The 22,188-nt window shown below is 37.4% G+C and overlaps 1 protein-coding gene and 1 pseudogene across 1 annotated transcript in view; both read left to right on the top strand.

Moving 5' to 3' along the window:
• Positions 1–466: 466 nt before the first annotated feature.
• Positions 467–22,188, top strand: part of EHHADH (enoyl-CoA hydratase and 3-hydroxyacyl CoA dehydrogenase) — a gene marked incomplete at its 5' end in the record, with an annotated part of 66,766 nt that continues 45,044 nt past the window's right edge. Inside the window, 3 exon segments of the mRNA NM_001134134.1 lie at positions 467–569; positions 5,949–6,052; positions 19,588–19,760. Coding sequence (NP_001127606.1) covers positions 496–569; positions 5,949–6,052; positions 19,588–19,760 — 351 coding nt within the window.
• LOC100459649 (eukaryotic translation initiation factor 2 subunit 2-like) lies at positions 7,458–14,049 on the top strand (annotated as a pseudogene).

The following is a 22,188-nucleotide window of genomic DNA, read 5'->3' as shown; positions in this document are numbered from 1 at the left end:
ATTAATACCCTACTTATTTAGGTGAAATGAACAATGTGTATTTTATGTGTTCCAGATGTGTATCAATATCACATAACTGTCAGGGCCCCAGGTATCTGTCCCTGTTCAGAAAGATCGTGAAGATGAATACTGCGATGAGGACAGCTTGCCCGTCTCAGCGAACTCAGAACTTGTCCTCAGTAGCCAGCCCCTATGGGCCAAGGTGTTGCAAACTTCGACTTGCTGGCAATTACACCTGTTTTCCATCATTCTCCTTGCTGTACCTTGTGGTGGGAGCAGCATGGGAGTTAATAAAGGGAAAGCGACAAGCGTCTGTAGAGCGCGGGGTGGGGTCTCGGGAGAGGAGGGCTGGGTGGGAAGAGGCGCGGCGGGAGGCGGCTCCCCGGCTCGCATTGGCCCAGCCGGCGTCCCGCCTCTGGAGGAGGCCGGGCGCTCCCGGAAAAGTGGCTTTGCCTGGCGGCGAGAGGCAGACGTACCCTTGGTGATAGAGGAAACATGGCCGAGTATACGCGGCTGCACAACGCCTTGGCGCTGATCCGCCTCCGAAACCCGCCGGTCAACGCGATCAGGTAACGGGCTTGGTCGCCTCCAGCCCGGGGACCGTGCGGGCCTTAGCCGCCCGCTGGCTCCGGAGGCTTTGACTCTCCCCCGCCGGTTTAAACCGAGAAGGACACTCAGAGCTGAGCAGAGTTGAGGAGCTTTTTTTTTTCTTTTCCTTTTTCTTTATCTTTTCTTTCTTTCTTTCTTTCTTTTTTTAAGCTAGATTAGCTTGGTTAATCTTCGCAGAGAACTCTCGTCCCCGTTTTACTGATAAGGAAACTGAGGCTGAGACAGATCAACACTTAGGGAGCTGGCCTCGACGTGTTCCTTCATGCGGAGCCCTCCTGCTTACTTGCAACTTTGGCTTTGCAGGCCGACTTTTTTTTTTTTTTTTTTTTTTTAATATACTTTAAGTTTTAGGGTACATGTGCACAACGTGCAGGTTAGTTACATATGTATGCATGTGCCATGTTGGTGTGCTGCACCCATTAGCTCGTCATTTAACATTAGGTATATTTCCTAATGCTATCCCTCCTCCCTCCCCCAACCCCACAACAGGCCCCGGTGTGCAGGCCGACTTTCTAATCCAAAGGTCTTAACTTAGTTCGATGTTGGACTTTGATCCATCCTCACACCCCTTCTTTGAGTCCAGGCTGTCCTTACGATGTTTGGCTAAAGGCTTTAGGAATAGGGCAATAACTGGCATTAGTGGGACTTTTTTTTTTTTTTTTTTAAATGTTAAAAGTCCCACTAATGCCAGCTCAGTGATTAAAGCAGAATTTTGCCCTGGCCCAGAAACGCAAAATTATTTCTCCTGATTTGTTTAAACCTCAGGACTTTGGTGCTTCCGAGGAAGACTCGCATCAGACTAAGCCTATGTAACAGCATTTTCTGAAAAACTGCACCTTATCTTCTTTTTCTCACTGGGGAGTATTTGCCTTGTGTGGTGCACTTAAAACATTAAAAAGTGAGATCAATGTTGCCTTTTTGAAAAGTAATGAAGTTATTTGGTTTGGTCCTTCTGCATCTCTTAAAAAAAGTAGTTATACATCAGCCTTGAAAAAGAATTACCTATCCACAGGGAATAAGATTAGTGGAAATTATAATTTACCAAGAATATATAAAGCATAGAGAGAAAGGTCTTTGGTCAAAATTCTTATCACATGCTGCTGAAGCAAAGAGACTGAAATGAGAAGACCTGCTAATTTTAATAGAATTTAAAAATCCTACTGTCATCAGATTTGATTTGTCATTAGTATTAATATTAATTCAATATGAATTATTGCATTTAATAATGTCAAAAAATGCAGGACTAAAATCACATAAGGATGACATGTCTACTAACTTGCCATTCCCAGAATAAAAAGCAAAATATCTGTTATGTTGGTTTTGACAAAGAAAAATATAAGTAATATGATTACATGTCCATTTTGGACTGGTCTATATACTGATTAGAATTGCTGGATATTAGGACCTTAGGGGGAAAAGTTCCATACTCTAATACCCATGACTAGGAATATTTTCTGACAACTGTTTTTTTTTTTTTTAGCTTGTTTGTTTGTTTTGAGACGGAGTCTTGCACTGTTGCCAGGCTGGAGTGCAGTGGCGTGATCTCGGCTCACTGCAACCTCTGCCTCCCGGGTTCAAGTGATTCCTCTGCCTCAGCCTCCCGAGTAGCTGGGACTACAGGTGCACGCCACCACGCCCAGCTAATTTTTTGTATTTTAGTAGAGACGGGGTTTCACCATGTTGGCCAGGATGATCTCAATCTCCTGACCTCGTGATCCACCTGCCTTGGCCTCCCAAAGTGCTGGGATTACAGTCATGAGCCACGTGCCCAGCCTCTGACAACTGGAATTTAACCTGCTCTCCTTGTCCACCCATGCAACCGCCTGTGCCACCCCCATCCCCTTTGCAGGAGAAATATTAGGGCCTACCTCATAAAGTTGTGAAGTTTAAATCAGCTGGAAATTATAAAGTGGCATTTAATAGATGTTAGTTATCATTCCTATTAGTCAGAAGACCAGTTCAAGCCCCTAACAACAGGCCCTGCTACTCAGGACCCACTTCAGTTTCATCAAGAAGATATTCTCCACTTGGGAATAAGTACTTCTCTGCTCTTTTTCGTCTGTCTCCTGAACTTTTTTAGGTAGAAATGTACATCCTAGGAGTTCCTCAAGTTTAACAGATTCCTCAATTTTTTTATTACACTTTTTCTTTCCTCCCTTTCTTCCTTTTCCCTTCCTATTTCTAATTTTATATGGGAAGTTGTCTCTTCCTAGCTGATTGAGAGATTCTTACTTGAGTGTAACACACACACACACAAAAATTTTTTCCCCAAAACAAATATTTTAAATCCTTCATTGCTAGTTTAGCCAGCCATGTTTGCTTCCATTCAGATAAACACCAGCCCTCTTTATAAGTATAGGATATGCCTGATTAATAGGCCTGTCTCCCAGAACAATGGCTTTCACACTATTGCTTTACTGTAATCCACAGAGTAAGAAAGCTCACGTTTTTACATAGCAATTCAAGACACACTTACATACAAACACGTAACTGAAAGCAAAGTTTCCTAAAACAAAACCTATCCTTACTTGGTGTATTGTTTGATATAGTCTATTTTCTCGTCTCTTCTTTTTCTTTGAAAAAATCCTGGTCACAAGCCACAAACTTGATTTGATGACTTTTGGTTAAAAAAAAAACTGTCTAAAAAAACAAGGAAAGACCTTCTATAGTCAAAGAAGCTGAAGAGTTTTGGTCAGTAGTAATGAAATGCTGTCTCTACTCCAGACTCTATTTCTTCATGCCTGACAATATTAACAGGAGAAAATAATTTCATAACTTCTGCGGCCTTTACATTACTATGACTGTCTCTGTCAGCTTGAATCTATTAAAGTGTGTATCTGTTATAGCTATTTTCATTTTTTTCCTGTTTTTGATATTTGCAAAATTATGAACATAAATAAAAAAGGAAGATAGGTCGAAATGGGAAAAGCTGGTTTCTTCTCAGTGGCACTGATTGAGCTAATTTTGGCTAGTTTTGTAAGCATTGTTTATTCAGAAGGAAATGTGTGCCTTTGGGACTTTTTGATGTTATATAGTGGTTCTGAATTTGCTTTTCATGATCAGATTTGGCTTCTAATTAACCAGCTGAAGGCAAGAGGTTTTGTCTGATTTCATCTAGGTTAAGAGGTGAAAAGTAATTAGGTGAAAGGGAACCATTATAAACAAGGGCAAGTATCTTTTTATTTCTTGGAGTTTTAACTAATAGTTGTTGGTCTTAACAATATGCCCTTTACAGAAGTTTGTTTTGTTTTAAAATTTATTTTTAACCCTGTATACTAAAGAACAGAGATTTTACCCAGAATACTTGGAATTCCAAGGCAAAACTGATTGGAATCTGGTTCTGTGATTTTTCCTTTAAGCAATTCCTCACCACTTGCCCTAGATTCTCTTCTATTGCTTGGTACTTATTAATCCCCTCCTTCTTCACAAATTTTCTCTCTTGGTCTTTGTGACTTTGAGCTCACTTGCTGAATCACTCTGCTGAGCTTGTCCCACTTCTTAAATGAAGGTATATCCAGAGGATCTGCCCTCAGCTCTCTTTTCCTTTGGTAGACTCATTCAGTCTTGGTTTTAGCTATCTCTTCTGTGGATGACTTCCTCATATACTAAAACTTGGCAAAATCTGCTATATGCCCTATCTTTCCACTATCTTGCCTTTATATCTTATCTTAGTTAAGATTACGCTTGGCTGTCACTGACAGAATAGTCAAAATAATAGTGAATTAGACAATAAAAAGCTAATCTCTCTCACAGCAGTGTCCTGGAATGATACAGCTGCTCCACAATCAACAGGGGCCTCAATTATTTACTCTCTCTATCTCTTGCTCTACCATCCTCAATACATAGCTTCTACCTCCTGATCCAAGGTGGCTGCTCCTGATCTAACCATCACTGGTGCCAGGAGTAGGGAGGAAAGAAAAAGGGAAATGCATACCCAAATCTTTAAGAACTCTTCCCAAAAGTTGCATATACCAAATATGCTTCCATCCCATTGGCTAGAACTTAGTTCCTTGTGCAGACCTTACTGTAAAGCAGGCTGGAAAATATAGTCTTTATTTTGGGCAACCGTATTTTTGTATTAGTCCATTTTCACACTGCTATAAAGACATATCCGAGACTGGGTAATTTATAAAGGAAGGAGGTTTAATTGACTCACAGTTCCACATGGCTGGGGAAGCCTGGGGAAACTTACAATCATGGCAGAAGGCAAAGGAGAAGCAAGTACCTTCTTCACAAGGTGGCAGGAGAAAGGCGTGAGTGCAGGGGGAACTGCCACTTATAAACCTCTAGATCTCCTGAGAATTCCCTCACAGAGCAACAGCATGGGGGAAACCACTGGCATGACCCAATCACCTCCCGCCAGGTCCCTCCCTGACATGTGGGGATCACAGTTTGAAATGAAGTTTTGGTGGGGATAAAGAGCCAAACCAGGCCGGGCGCGGTGGCTCATGCCTGTAATCCCAGCACTTTGGGAGGCCGAGGTGGGTGGATCATGAAGTCAGGAGATCGAGAACATCCTGGCTAACACGGTGAAACCCCATCTCTACTAAAAATACAAAAAATTAGCTGGGCGTGGTGGCGGGCGCCTGTAGTCCCAGCTACTCAGGAGGCTGAGGCAGGAGAATGGCTTGAACCCGGGAGGCAGAGCTTGCAGTGAGCCCAGATCGTGCCACTGCACTCCAGCCTGGGCGACAGAGCAAGACTCCGTCTCAAAAAAAAAAAAAAGAGCCAAACCATATCACATATATTCAAGTAAAAACCAGGTGTTTTTATACTATGAAGAAGATGGAGAGGAATGGATATTTGAGGTAACTCACAGCCCCTGCCACAGCTCCTAGACTGTTTCTCATTTAATTTTCTTATATTTTAACAATATGAAAAACTGAAAGTAATTTCACCCTTCTCTGAACTTCAACATCACTTTTTCTTTGTACCTTTATTACAGCACTCATCTTAGTGTGCCTTACATGATAAATTATGTACAAGTATTGGATAACTCTTTGTACAGTATATAGAAGACCTGTAATAATATTTTTAAATTGGTTGGTGTTAATTTTAAGTGGTCAAAGTGAAAGCACAGTGCAGGAAAATTACATTTTTAAAAAGTGGATTAATCTGTTCAGTGCTTAATTAATCATAGGCACATATATTATTTGTAGAACAAATTTAATAGTCATAGTAGACACATATATTATTTGTTGGAAGCTTTATTGAGAAGTATCTACAGCTTTTATCCATTATGTGTGTGTTTAATTTTTCATTTTTAGGAAAGGAAAACACTCTGAATGGTAGGAATTTAATTGTGACTGAGTTACTTCATGTATTTTGTTTTCTTTTAGTACGGCTTTACTCCGTGACATAAAAGAAGGACTACAGAAAGCTGTAATAGACCATACAATAAAAGCCATTGTGATTTGTGGAGCAGAGGGCAAATTTTCTGCAGGTAACTTAAGTCTAACCCTCTCCCACTATCTCTGGAATCCAGCCACAGACTGAGACCAATACTGCATTAGCTGTGCTTGTGGGTAATAACTTAGTGTAGGTAATGGATATGACAGACTTGACTGAGAATGAGAAACACTGTGGAGAAAGGGACAGGAATTACAAGAGAGACCCAGAGAAGGGCTTAGTCTCTTTTATTGTGGATTGGGCTTTTAGAGTATATTTAGTTCCAGACTTGATGGCTATTATACACCTGCTGATATATACCTGCATTGCATGTATCTCCACCATATATGGGCTTGGACAAATCTCTTTAACTTCCTGAACCTCAATTTCTCTATGTATAAAGTAGGAACAATAATATCTATTTTAAGGGGTTTTTGTGACATGAAGTGAGATAACATATCTGAAAGCCTCTACTACAGTACCCACACATGGAAGATGGTCAGTAAATGTTACTGTTTAATTCACACAGAGTCTCATAATGGAATTCATTTTTCTTCTGATAGTCAGCCATCTCAGTGGCCATGGCACTGCTTTATTGGGTTATTGTGTGAAGATGTAAAATTATTGACAAAATATGGCAAAAGTATTCTGAAATGGTGATGTATTCAATGGTATATATGGCATCTTTTCCTTAACGAATACATTATACACTTTGACAAAAGTCACATGGATATGGGGGCCTATTCAACCTTACAGTAGCCAGAGAAATTTAATGTGTGTTAATGGTAGCCTGAAAAGACACAGATGTTAGAATCATGGCAATAAATAAATATAAAAATGTGAATCACTATAATATTACCATTTATCTTGCCTGTTATGTGCCAGTACCATGTAGGTTATTTATTAATAATAATAATAAAATAATAGTATTTTTAAACACGTTATATTTTAATTCTCAGTTAGTCCTACAATCCTCATTTACAGGTAAGAGATTTTGAGCCTGGGAGAGATTAATATAATGTCCCAAACCTTAACCAGTTATTAAATGGTTTACTCACTGTTTGGAAATTTAAGGTTTGTCACCCAAGATGATGACAATGACGCATGGAAAGAGTGATCAGAATGATAAAGAACTTGATATTTCTTTGTAAGAAAGAAGGTAGATGAGAGAATGTAATTAGAGTTCAGAGGCAGAAAAAATTATTCTTCTAAAAAAGCATTAGGGATTATGAAACTTGACTTAATACATGTACATAGAACAATGCACCCCAAAATGGGAGAATATACATTCTTCTGAAATACATCTGGAACATTTACAAAAATTGACTAGATACTGAATTATAAAATATTATCTAAATAAATTTCATTAAGAATATATTATCTGACAACAATGCAATTAAGCTAGAAATCAATAACAAAAATATAACTAGTAATTCTTATATGTTTGGAAGTTAATTTCCAATATCCTCTGAGTAAAAACAGAAATAATGGAATTTAGAAAAAATTTGGAACTGAATGGCAATAAAAACATAATATAAAACTTGAGGGATGCAGCTAAAGTAAAACTTATCAGGAAATTTATAGCTTTAAATATATATATTAGAAAAGAAAAATGACTGAAATGTAATGAGTTAAGTATTTATATAAAGGAACTGACAAACTAACAGTAAAATACACCCTAATCAAGTAGAATAAAGGAAATAATAAAGAGGAGAAATTAATGAAATAGAAAACATTTGAATCAAGAGGAACAACAATGTTAGTTTTTTGAGACTAATACAACTGACAAACTCTGGAGAGATTGAAGGAGAAGAAAAGGCACCAAGCAATGCATTATTATAAAGAATGATGAAAAGGATACCATTGCAGATACTGTAGCCTTTAAGAAAGATAATGGCCCTTTGGCTGATGCAAGAGCCTAGTGCGGTGGTGGGAGAGGTATCAGCAGGAGCAGCGCTGCCGCGGGGCCTGGGGGCTGACCTGTGTGACTTCCCGTCCATGCGGAGCCCACTGGAACCGCATCCATATCTGGAGATGGATGATTTTTGATCCTACTATGAGCAAGAAGAAAAGAAGAAGAAGAAACAGCCTTTTATGTTAGATGAGGAAAGGGATACCCAAACAGGAAACACAGCCTTCAGAAAAAAAAATTTGGAGCCAGGGCCAACTGAGGACAAAGATTTGGAAGCTGACAATGAGGACAGTAGGAAAAACGATGCTTCTGATGATCTAGATCACTTGAACTTCTTTAATCGAAAGAAAAAAAAAACAAAAAAGATATTTGATATTGATGAAGTTGAAGAAGGTGTAAAGGATCTTAAGATTGAAAGTGATGTTCAAGAACCAGCTGAACCAGCGGATGACCTTGACATTATGCTTGGCAATAAAAAGAAGAAAAAGAAGAATGTCAAGTTCCCAGATAAGGATGAAATACTAGAGAAAGATGAAGCTCTAGAAGATGAAGATAGCAAAAAAGATGATGGTATCTCATTCAGTAATTAGGTAGGCCCTGCTTGGGCAGGCTCAGAAGGAGACTACACATAAGATGAGCTGCTGAATTGCGTGTTCAACATCATGAGGGAAAAGAATCCAGATATGGTTGCTGGGGAGAAAAAGAAATTTGTTATGCAACCTCCACAGGTCATCCGAGTAGGAACCAAGAAAACATTTTTTGTCAACTTTACAGATATCTGTAAACTATTACATTGTCAGCACACTTGCATTTTTGTTGGCTGAATTGGGTACAAGTGATTCTATAGATGGTAATAACCAACTTGTAAAGGAAGATTCCAACAGAAACAGATAGAAAATGTCTTAAGATTTTTGACCCAGCCATCCCATTACTGGGTATATACCCAAAGGACTCTAAATCATGCTGCTATAAAGACACATGCACATGTATGTTTATTGCGGCACTATTCACAATAGCAAAGACTTGGAACCAACCCAAATGTCCAACAATGATAGACTGGATTAAGAAAATGTGGCACATATACACCATGGAATACTATGCAGCCATAAAAAATGATGAGTTCATGTCCTTTGTAGGGACATGGATGAAATTGGAAATCATCATTCTCAGTAAACTATCGCAAGAATAAAAAACCAAACACCACATATTCTCACTCATAGGTGGGAATTGAACAATAAGAACACATGGACACAGGAAGGGGAACATCACACTCTGGGGACTGTTGTGGGGTGGTGGGAGGGGGGAGGGATAGCTTTAGGAGATATACCTAATGCTAAATGATGAGTTAATGGGTGCAGCACACCAGCATGGCACATGTATACATATGTAACTAACCTGCACATTGTGCACATGTACCCTAAAACTTAAAGTATAATAATAATAAAATAATAAAAAAAGAAAAAAAGAAAATGTCTTAAGATTTATCAAGGAATATGTCACTTGTCACACATGCTGATCACTGGACACAATCCTGCAGAAGGACATGCGACTCTTATTTCCTACAGTGCGAAACTTGTCATTCTAGATGTTCTGTTGCCAGTATCAAAACTGGCTTCCAGACTGTCACGGGCAAGCAAGCACAGCTCTGTGCCAAAGCTAACTAATTTGCTAATCACTGATTTTTCAAAGCGTGTTGTGGATATGTGCCTCGACCAGTTTGCCATCAGAGTGGATATACCATTGTATTAAAAGCAAGATAAAAAAGCTGCCAAGTTCTTTGGCTAGTGGTTGGTTGGTCTGAAATCCTTGCAAGATGCTGATGCTCAAGCTGTTGACATAGGTATAGCCTACTTTAACAACTGTCAGAGAAACATGACACGGGTAAAGAGGTGCTTTTTAAAAATCGTTCATAGACTTCTGTAGAATGCAAGATAAATTAAAGTTATCGTAACAGTGAAAAAAGATAATGAAAATATTACGAACATGTAAAAAAAAAGCTTCTCAAAATTAACTCAAGAAGAAATAGAAAACTCAAATAGTTCTGTAATCATTAAAGAAATTCAATCAGTAATCAAAAATCTTACCAAGTAAATACTTGACCCAGAAGACTCCATTGGCAAGGTCTACTGCAAAGTCAAGGAAAATATTCCAATTTTACATAAACATTTTAGAGAATCAAAAAAGTGGGGATACTTTCTCTATTAGTTTCTTAGAGTACCATAACAAATTGCCACAAACTAAGTGGCTTAAAACAACAGAAATCTATTCTCTCATAGCTCTGGAGGATAGAAGTTTGTAATCAAGATATCAGCAGGGTCATTCTTCCTCTGTTTTCTTTAGGGAAGAATCCTTCCTTGCCTCTTCTAGCTTCTTATGGTTTCTAGCAATCCTTGGCCTATGGATGCATCACTCCAGTCTGACTTTAATCACATGGCTTTCTTTCCTCCACGTCTAGATTTTCCTGATTTTCTATAGGCCCACCCTAACTCAGCATGACCTCATCTTAATTTGATAACATCTGCAAAGACCTTATTTCCAAATGTCACACTCACAGCTTCTGGGTAAACACTATTCAACTCAGTACACTTCCCAATGCATTTTTTGAGGCAGCTTACCCTTGATACTAACACCTGACAAGGACAGTATGGAAAAGAAAAATTACAGGCTAATTTCATTTATAAATGTAGATATAAAAATCTTAGTGTAAATTGAGACAACAAAGCAACTAGGTAACAACATTATGACAGAAACAAACCCTCATATATCAATATTAACCTTGAACATAAATGGCCTAAATCCTCCACTTAAAGATATAGACAGGCAAATTGGATAAAAAAACAAACCTAATCGTATTCTGCCCACAAGTGACACCCTTTGGTAAAAACACCCACAAACTCAATGGAGTGGAAAAAGATACATCGTGCAAACAGAAAACAAAAATGAGCAGTAGTAGCTATACTTACGTCAGATAAAGCAGATTTTAAATCAACAACAGTAAAAAGACAAAGAATGTATTATATAATGATAAAGGGTTCAATATAAGAAGATATAGCTGTCTTAAATATATATGCATCCCAAAATGGACAACCCAGATTTATAAAACAAATACTACTCAACCTAAGAAAAGAGATAGACAGCAATACAATAGCAGGGGAGGACTTCAAAACCCCGCTGACAGCACTAGACAGATGATTAAGGCAGAAAATCAACAAAGAAACTATGGACTTAAACTAGACTTTAGACCAAATGGACCTAATAGACACATTTATAGAACATTCTATGCAGCAACTGCAAAATACACATTTTTCTATTTGTGCATGGGACATTCTGTGCATGGAACATTCTCCAAAATAAATCATATGCTTGGCCATGAATCAAATCTCAACAAATTCAAAAAAATCTAAATCATATCAAGTATCTTTTCATATTATAGTGGAATAAAAGTAGAAATCAGTAGCAAGAGGAACTCTTAAAACTCTACAAATACATGGGAACTAAACAACTTGCTCCTGAATGTTCATTAGGTAAATGAGGAAATCAAGGTAGAAATTTTTTTAAAATATAGAAAGATCTTAAAGTTACGACCTAATGTTGCACCTCAAGGAACTAGAAAAACAAGAAAAAACTAAACCCGGAGCTAGCAGAAGAAAAGAAATAACAAAGATCTGAGCAGAACTACATGAGATTAAGACAAAAAAATAATAATGAGGATTAAGGATCATCATGGTGGACGGGACGCAGACTACATTGCAGCTCTGACTTGGATGGACAAAGCAGCATGCAGAGGCTCACATCATGAATTTTAGCTCCAGAATGACTACAGGAATAAATCAGGAATCCCAAGAGGACCCACAGACCCTCTGAAGGAAGCAGACTGCTCCTGCAGGACACAGGAGACATCTCAAATACTGTGAGTGCCCAAACTGCGGAAATGGGAAAGGGAGATCCTCCATTCCCAAACACACACCCCCACTGGGGAAACTGAAGGTCTAGTTTGTGGGAGAAGATTCTGACCTTACCTGGAGATGAGTCAATTTAGAGAGCCATGTGAAATACAGGGGTAGAGGAAGCAACGGGAAAGGTCCTGGGAGCTTGCTGGGTCCCCAAGCAGGCCATTCCTGCCTAGCATCACAGAGATCCTTCGAGAGGGTGGCCAGAGGCATGGGGAAAATGCCACAGGGAGATGAAAGTCTGCAGCTGAACTTTGTAACAATTTGAACTAGTCTAGAAGCCTCCTGGCCAGAACTCGGGGGAGGGTGGGAATCTGGAGTGCAGACTCCACAGGCAGGGGAAGAACTAAAGCCCTTATGCAGCTGGGAGGTAGGTAGCCTGGGGCAAGTTCTTAGCCCTGCTTGCCCACTGCCTAGAAACAGACTCGGTGCTGTTAGACAGGGAGTGAGACCGGCCCTTTGGATTGTGTGGGAGCTGGGTGAGGCCTGAGTCTGCCAGCTTTCCCCCACTTCCCTTACAACCTGCATGACTCAGCAGAGGCAGCCATAATCCTTTTAGGTACATGACTCCAGTGAAAGTTGAAAAGGGTGTCCTTTCCCCACTTTGTTTTTGTTTGCTTTGTCAAAGATCAGTTGGCTGTAAGTATTTGGGTTTATTTTTTGGGTTCTCTATTCCGTTCCATTGGTCTATGTGCCTATTTTTATTCCAGTACCATGCTGTTTTGGTGACTATGGCCTTGTAGTATAGTTTGAAATCAGGTAGTGTGATGCCTCCAGATTTGTTCTTTTTGCTTAGTCTTGCTTTGGCTATGCAGGCTCTTTTTTTGGTTCCATATGAATTTTAGAATTCTTTTTCTAATTCTGTGAAGAATGATGTGGTATTTTGATGGGGGTTGCACTGAATTTGTAGATTGCTTTTGGCAGCATGGTCATTTTCACAATATTGATTCTACCCATCCATGAGCATGGGATGTGTTTCCATTTGTTAACGTCATCTAAGATTTCTTTCAGCAGTGTTTTGTAGTTTTCCTTGTAGAGATCTTTTGCTTCCTTGGTTAGGTACATTCCTAAATAGTTTATTTTATTTTTTTACAGCTATTGTAAAAGGGGATGAGTTATTGATTTGATTCTCTGCTTGGTCACAGTTGGGATAATTGGTTAGCCACATGTAGGAGAATGAAACTGGATCCTCGTCTCTCACCTTATACAAAAATCAACTCAAGATGGATCAAGGACTTAAATATAAAACCTGAAACTATCAAAATTCTAGAAGATAACATTGGAAAAACCCTTCTAGACATTGGCTTAGGCAAGGATTTCATGACCAAGAACCCAAAAGCAAATGCAATAAAAACAAAGGTAAATAGTTGGGAGTTAATTAAACTAAAGAGCTTTTGCACGGCAAAAGGAACAGTCAAACAGTCAGCAGAGTAAACAGACAACCCACAGAGTGGGGCAAAATCTTCACCATCTATACATCTAACAAAGGACTAATACTCAGACTCTACAACGAACTCAAACATATCAACAAGAAAAAAAAATCCCATTAAAAAGTGGGCTAAGGACACGAATAGACAATTCTCAAAAGAATATATACAATTGGCCAACAAACATATGGAAAAAATGCTCAACATCACTAATGATCAGGGAAATGCAAATCAAAACCACAATGCGATACTACCTTATTCCTGCAAGAATGGTCATAATCAAAAAATCAAAAAACAGTAGATGTTGATGTGGATCCGATGAAAAGGAAACACTTGTACATTGCTGGTGGAAATGTAAACTAGTACAACTACTATGGAAAACAGTGTGGAGATTCCTTAAAGAGCTAAAAGTAGAACTACCATTTGATCCAGCAATCCTACTACTTGGTATCTATGCAGAGGAAAAAAGTCATATGAAAAAGATACTTGCACACATGTTTATAGCAACACAATTTGCAATTGCAAAATTGTGGAACCAACCCAAATGCCCATCAATCAATGAGTGGATAAACAAACTGTGGTATTTTTATATGATGAAATACTACTCAGCCATAAAAAGGAATGAATTAACAGCATTCGCAGCAACCTGGATGAGATTGGAGACTATTATTCTAAGTAAAGTAACTCAGGAATGGAAAACCAAATATTGTACGTTCTCACTGATATGTGGGAGCTAAGCTATGAGGATGCAAAGGCATAAGAATGATACAATGGACTTTGGGGATTTGGGGGGGAAGGGTGGGAGTGGGGCAAGGGATAAAAGACTACAAATATAGTGCGGTATATATTGCTCGGGTGATGGGTGCACCAAAATCTCACAGATCACAAGTAAAGAAGTTACTTATGTAACCAAACACCACCTGTACCCCGATAACCTATGGAAAAATAAAAATAAAAACAGAAAAAAGAAATATACTTATGAAAATATTACAAATATAAGTTCGTAATATAGTATAAGAAGATACAAAGGATAAATGAGATGAAAAGTTGGTTCTTTGAAAACAGAAAAAAATTTATATACTGCTAGCTAAACTAATCAAAAAAGAGAGAAGATTCAAATAAACACAATTAGAAATTATAAAGGTGACAGTACAGCTGATTCCACAAAAAGACAAAAGATGCTCAGAGACTACTGTGCGCATCTCTACATGCACAAACTAGAATAACTAAAAAAAGATGGATAAATTCCTGTAAACATACAACCTCCCAAGATTGAATCAGGAAGAAATAGAAATCCTGAACAGACCAATACTGAGTTATGAGATTGAATCAGTAATAAAAAATTTTTCGACCAAAAAAAACCCAAGACCAGATAGATTCACAGCCAAATTTTACCAGATGTACAAAGAAGAGCTGGTACCAATCTTCCTGAAACTATTCCAAAAAGTCAAGGAGGAAAGATTCCTCCCTAAATCATTCTATGAAAGCAGTACCACCTTGATACCAAAATCAGGCAAGGACACAAGAAAACAAAAAACTAAAGGCCAATATAACTGATGAACATAAATGCTAAAATCATCAGCAAAATACTATCAAACTAAATCCAATAGCACTTCAAAAAGATATTACATCAATATTAGATGGGCTTTATTGCAGGGTTTCTAGGATGCTTCAGTAACTGTGATTCACCAGATAAAGAGAATTAAAAAACAAAATCCATGATCACCTCAATAGATGCAGAAAAAGCATTTGGTAAAATCCAACATCCCTTCATGATAAAACCCCTCAACAAACTAGACATCAAAAAATACCTCAAAATAATAAAAGCTATATACAACAAAACCACAGCCAACATTATACTGAATGAGGAACAGGTGAAAACATTACTCCTGAAAACTGGAACAAGACAAGGATGCCCACTCTCACCACTGCTAGTCAACATAGTACTGGAAGTCCTAGCCAGAGCAATCAGGCAACAGAAAGAAATAAAAGACATCCAAATTGGAAAAGAGGAAGTCAGATTTCCTCTGTTCATTGATAACGTGGTCTTATACCTAGAAAATCCTAACGACTCTTCCAAAAGACTCTTACACTTGATAAATGACTTCAGTAAGTTTCAGGATACAAAATCAATGTACAAAAATCAGTAGCATTCTATACACCAATAACGTTCAAGCTGAGAACCAAATAAAAAACTCAGTCCCATTTACAATAGCCACAAAAAAATAAAATACCTAGGAATACATTTAGCCAATGAGGTGAAAGATCTCTGCAAGGGGTACTACAAAACACTGATGAAAGAAATGATAGATGACACAGAGAAATGGAAAAACATCCATGCTCATGGATTGAAAGAATCAATATTGTTAAAATGGACATACTGCCCAAAACAATATACAGATTCAGTGCAATTCGTCTCAAATTACCAATGTCATTTTTCATGGAATTAGGAAAAACAATCCTAAAATTAATATGGAAACAAAAAAGAGCTCAAATAGCCAAAGCAATCCTAAGAAAAAGAACAAAACTGGGGGCAACACATTACCTGACTTCATATTATATTATAAGGCTACGGTAACCAAAACAGCATGGTACTGATACAAAAATAGACACATAGACCAGTGGAACAGAATAGAGAACCCAGAAATAAAACCGCATACCTACACCAACTGATCTTCAACAAAGTCAACAAAAATATGCAATGGGAAAGGACACACTATTCAATAAATGGTGCTGGGAAAATTGGAGAGACATATGCAGAAGAATGAAGCTGGACCCCTATCTTTCACTGTATTTAAAAATTAATTCAAGATGGATTAAAGACTTAAATGTAAGATCTGAAATCATAAAAATTCCTGGATGAATACTTAGGAAAAACTCTTTTGGACGTTGGCCTAGGCAAATAACTTTTGACTAAGACCTCAAATGCAACAAAAACAAAAATAGACAAATGGGACTTAATTAAACTAAGAGCTTCTGCACAGCAAAAGAAATTATCAGCAGAGTAAACAGACAACCTACAAAATGGGAGAAAATATTTGCAAACTGTGCATCTGACAAAGGACTAATATCTGGAATCTATAAGAACTCTAACGACTCAACAAGGAAAAACCAATTAACTCCATTAAAAAGTCGACATTGTCTTTTGGTTATATATACTTAAAAATTTTTTTTGAAGTACACATAGGACATATACATTTGCCAAAAGAAGACATACAAGTGGCCAATAAACATATGAAAAATTCTCAACATCACTAATCATCAGAGAAATGTAAATCAAAACTGCAATGAGATATCTCACACCACTTAGAGTGGCTATTATTAAAAAATAAAACAACAACATGTTGGCAAGGATGCAGAGAAAAGGATATGCTTATACACTGTTATTTGGAATGGAAATTAGTATAACCTTTATGGAAAAACAGTATGGATATTTCTCAAAGAATTAAAAACAGAACTATCATTTGACCCAGCAATCCAACTACTGGGGATCCATCCAAAGGAAAATATATTATTATATCAAAAGATACCTGTATTCATATGTTTATCACAGCACTGTTAATGATAGCAAAGTCATGGAATCAACCTAAGGGTCTATCAATGGTTGATTAGATAAAGAAAACCATAGTATACTACACAGCCATAAAAAAGAATGAAATTACATCTTTCCTTAGGCCATTATCCTAAGTAAAATAACTCAGAAATAGAAAATCAAATACCGCATATTCTCACTTATAAGTGGGAGCTATTATGAAGGAATAATAGGGACAAAAAGGGGGAGCTAAACAATGGGAACACATGGACATACAGAGGGAAGTAGTAGACATAGGGACCTTCAAAAGGGCAAGGAGGTTGGGGTGAGGGTTGAAAAGTTACTAAGTAGTACAGTGTTCACCGTTTGGGTGATAAGCACACCAAAAACCCAGACCTCACCATTATGCAATATATCTGTGTAACAAACCTGTACATGTACCCCCCGAATCTATAAAAATAATTTTAAATAATCTTAGTGTATTGTGAAGCTGAATCTAACAACATATAAAAAGCATAATATATCACTTTTGTCCTAGGAATATCAGATTGGTTGAACACTAGATTAATGAAATTCATCCCATTAAAAGATTAAAAAGAAAAATTATATGATTATGTCAAGATGTAGAAAAAGCATTCTATAACATTTGACGTGCATTAAGAAGAAACATTCTTAGTAAATGAGGTACAGAAAGAAAATGCCTTAATCAGGCAAAAGGTATCCATTTTGAAAAATCTACAGGAAACAAACAAAATGGCGAATTGAAAGCTTTCCTTATGAGAAAGGAACAAAACAAAGCTGACTGCTCTCACCATTTCTTTTGACATTGTATTCAAGGTTCTTGATAAACCAGTAAAGCTAGTAAAAGAAGCAAAAGATATAAGGAATGAAAAAGAAGAAACAAAACTTCATTATTCAGAAGATACAATAGTGTTTGTAGAAAAATCAAAATAATCTATTGAAAAATTGTTAGAATTAATAAGAACATTTAGCAGTTTTGCTGAGTATAAAATCAATATCCCAATATTAATTGGATTTTGATGTGCTGGAAATAATTAAAAAGTGAAATGACTACACTGTTTGTGCTTTGGTTTTTCAGAAACTGGGATAATAATGATACTAACCTTATGCTATAAGTAGAAGAATATAGTATAGCTTTTAAGAATGTGGAGTTTGTAGTCAAATTGCCTAAGTTTAAATCCCTATTCTACCAGTTATTAGTCATATGTCTGAAGTAGTCACTTGTCTCAAAGCATTAACTTCCTTAACTGTAAAGTGGGAATTGTTATGCTGCTTAACTTAGGTGTTTTGAAAATTAAATGAGACAGCATATGAAACTGCTTAGCACAGTGCTTGATGCATTTATCCAATAATTGTTTATTTCTGTTAGTATCTAAAAAACTATCTCAATCTAAAGCTACAGGAATGATAGGCTTGAGACTCAGATTGAAATTGATCTTGTTTCTCTAGAACCAAAAGGAATTGAAAACACAAAACAAAACACTGGACTAGAGAGTGACGTATAATGAATTGGTGAGAAGAAAGGTTAACTCCTGGATTGATGCTAGATGAGGAACAGGTAGCAAAAAGGGAAAAAAAGATGAATAGGCTAGATATAAAATGATTAATTTTTAAAACTTGTACCAAGCTTAGTGTTTTCAAGGAATAGATAATGCTGTAGGAAAAAGCTTACTATGTATAATGTCATATGAAAACAGGAAAATATAAAAATGATTTTCCAGTATGCTCTAAATCAGCTGTCCTCAACCTTTTTGGTACCAGGGACTGGTTTCATGGAAGACAGTTTTTCCATGGACAGGGGTAGGGGGTGGGGGTGCAGGCCTGGGGGGGTGGGGGGGCAGGGATGGTTTTGAGATGAAACTGTTCCACCTCAGATCATCAGGCATTAGATTCTCATAGAGAGAGCGTAACCTAGATCCCCCACTTGTGCAGTTCACAATAGGGTTCACGCTCCTGTGAGAATCTAATGCCACTACCGATCTGACAGAAGGCAGAGCTCAGGTTGTAATGCTCGCTCACCCATGTGGAAAAAAACTAAGAACTCCTCAAAATATTAAATTATGGCTGTATAGTGATATTTAGGGTGATCTTCACGTTCTTTTTAATTTTGTGTGGTTTTCAAATTTTCCATAATACATGTTATTTTTGTAATCAGAAAAAGCAATAAATATTATTTTTATTGAAGATAAAAATCTATTACAAAAACATAATTCTAAGCTGGTTGATTAACATATAACTCATAAATATGTATACATGTTACCCTGTTATTTTATACTGTGATGACTCATGCCCTTAACAAAGATACGGAGCTAAGTTGCTGTGAACAGGCTTGATTAACAGTATCACACATACAAAAATGAGAGAGGCTGACTCAATCTCAGAATAATGATCTTTGGAAGAGAATCCCTATTCCCCTTTTCTGAGATTTTTAATTTTTTTAAAGTTAGAGTTACTACTTATTATATGGAAAGATAGATTTTAGAAAATTACAGAATTCCTGGTAAAGGTTTGAGGATTTTCTCTCATAGCATTCTACATTCTCCAATATACTTGTTTTCAGCCAAGGATGAAGTGTAAGGGCCCAAAGAGGTCTGAGACTTTTTAAGAGTCATCAGGAACTCTAAAAAAAATTAAGAAATAAATAAAACAAATTAAACAATTTTTTAAAGAGTATCGGGTAACTTACTGTTATATAACAATGCCCATGTATTTCTCAACTCTGTTTTCTCCTTGTCTTTGTGCCCTTAGGTGCTGATATTCATGGCTTCAGCGCTCCTAGGACATTTGGCTTTACACTGGGACATGTAGTAGATGAAATACAGAGAAATGAGAAGCCCGTGGTGGCAGCAATCCAAGGCATGGCTTTCGGAGGGGGACTAGAGCTGGCCCTGGGCTGTCACTATAGGATAGCCCACTCAGAGGTAACAACCAAGGTTCTATATAGTGGCTGGTGTGTGGGGCTTTTCTTTAGCGCAAACTCTAAATGTAGTCATAAGTATCAGCGGTGAGTATTTTATTTTATTTATTTGTTTTTTTGAGACGGAGTCTCACTCTGTCTTCCAGGCTGGAGTGCAGTGGTGTGATCTCGGCTCACTGCAACCTCCACCTCCCGAGTTCAAGCAATTCTCCTTCCTCAGCCTCCCGAGAAGCTGGGACTACAGCCACGCTACCATGCCCAGCAAATTTTTGTATTTTTAGTAGAGACGGGGTTTCACCATGTTGACCAGGCTGGTCTCAAACTCCTGACCTCAGGTGACTGCCCACCTTGGCTTCCCAAAGTGCTGGGATTACAGGCATGAGCCACTGCACCCAGCCCAGAGGTGATAATTTTGAATGGTTAGCTTACTGGTTAACCACTTCAGCTGTTATGTACCAGTACAGTGGTACTAATTGTTAAAATGTTCAAATACTTCACTTCCATTCTGGTAAGTAAACACCTGCTACTCTGAGCCCTCTGTCTCCTTGTTTCCCTTAACCTTAGCCCTAGGGCCTCTCTATGATCCATCAACTATAGAGGAACTCCTGAGTCAACAGAGAGCCCCGAGACTCTACCTCCAGTACTATGACCCATATCAGGTTTCACTGATGCAGTGCTCATGCAGTATGAGTATTAAATTATGTTGGCTGTCACTTCTAAGTATACATTTAAATACTTCCTTGATAACTCAAAGATTTCTGTTTCATGGTCCCTTATAATTATCAGTACCTAATAAGACAAATTTCTATTGGAAAATAGCACAAAACTAGTAAATACGGGGACATTTCTAGAAATAGGTTTAATTTAGGCTGTTAGACATGTCAGATGAGGTCTGTGATACCACTGTGTATCACAGTATATATAATGGTAGCATTTTTGTAATTAATATATTTTTCTAATGATGAAAATAATATTCATTATTCTACTAAACTAGAGGACATAAAAAGGTATACAGATGTAAACTAAAATCATCATAAACTCACAGTTCAGAAATAACCACTATTAACATTCTATTTCATTCTAGTCTTTTTTGTATGTAATTTTTTCTTACAGATTATTTTTCCTTTGAAAAATGTCCTTTAATAAAAAGTACATTGGCTGGGCGCGGTGGCTCATGCCTGTAATCCCAGCACTTTGGGAGGCCAAGGCAGGCAGATCACAAAGTCAGGAGATTGAGACCATCGTGGCCAACATGATGAAACCCCATCTCTACTAAAAATACAAAAATTAGCTGGGCATGCTGGCAGGCGCCTGTAGTCCCAGCTACTCGGGAGGCTGAGGCAGGAGAATCGCTTGAACCTGGGAGGTGGAGGTTGCAGTAAGCTGAGATCATGCCACTGCACTCTAGCCTGGTGACAGAGCAGGTCTCCATCTCAAAACAAACAACAACAAAAAAACCACATTTGGGCTTTTTTTGTATTTAGTTTATACTCTATTTTTATACTATAATATTTAACCCATAATTAAATATCTTTATTCTGCCAATCTCTGTCTTTTAATTAGAGAACTTAATACACTTATATTTAATGTAATTACTGATAAGGAAGAACATCTGCCATTTTGCTATTTGTTTTCTATACTTTTTGGTTTTTATGTTCAATTCCTCCATTACTACTTTCATTTGTGTTAAATGTAAAAGTGTACCCTTGTAACTTTCTTGTTGTTTCTTTTACTATATATATTTTTAGTTATTTTCTTAATGGTGGTTAACTTGGTGATTACAATTAACATGTTAATTTATGACAATTTAGTTCAGATTAATACTGACTGAATTTTAATAATATACAAAAAATTTGCTCCTCTGTAGCCTCCATTACTTGCCCCTTTATGCTATTATTGTCACAAGTTATATCTTCATACATTATGTACTGCTTAACATAGATTTATCATTGTTGCTTTACATAGTGGTCCTAAATCAGATAAGAAAAAGAGGAATTACAAATGAAAAATACATTATTACTGTCTTTTATATTTACCCATGTAGTTACTCTTTATCAGTGTTCTTTATTTCTTCATGTGAATTCAAGTTACTCTCTAGTGTCTTTTCATTACAGCCTGAAGTATTTCTTGTAGGGCAAATATACTAACAACAAAATCAGTTTTTCTTTATCTGGAAATGTGTTAATTTTGCCTTCATTTTCAAAAGATAGTTTTGTTGGATATAGAATTCTTGATTGATAGTTGTTTTCTTTTGGCACTTTGTGCATGTCATTCATGCCTTCTGGCCTCTGTGGCTTCTGAGGAGAAATCATGTTAATCTTCTGGTAAATATTCTTTAAAAATATCATTATAGGCTGAGCACAGTGGCTCACACCTGTAATCCCAGCACTTTGGGAGGCCAAGGCAGGTGGATCACCTGAGGTCAGGAGTTC

Source organism: Pongo abelii, chromosome 2, assembly GCF_028885655.2.
Source record: "Pongo abelii isolate AG06213 chromosome 2, NHGRI_mPonAbe1-v2.0_pri, whole genome shotgun sequence".
Classification (NCBI taxonomy): Eukaryota; Metazoa; Chordata; class Mammalia; order Primates; family Hominidae; genus Pongo; species Pongo abelii.
Note: the sequence above shows the minus strand (reverse complement) of the source record. Positions and strands in the feature narration are given on the sequence as shown.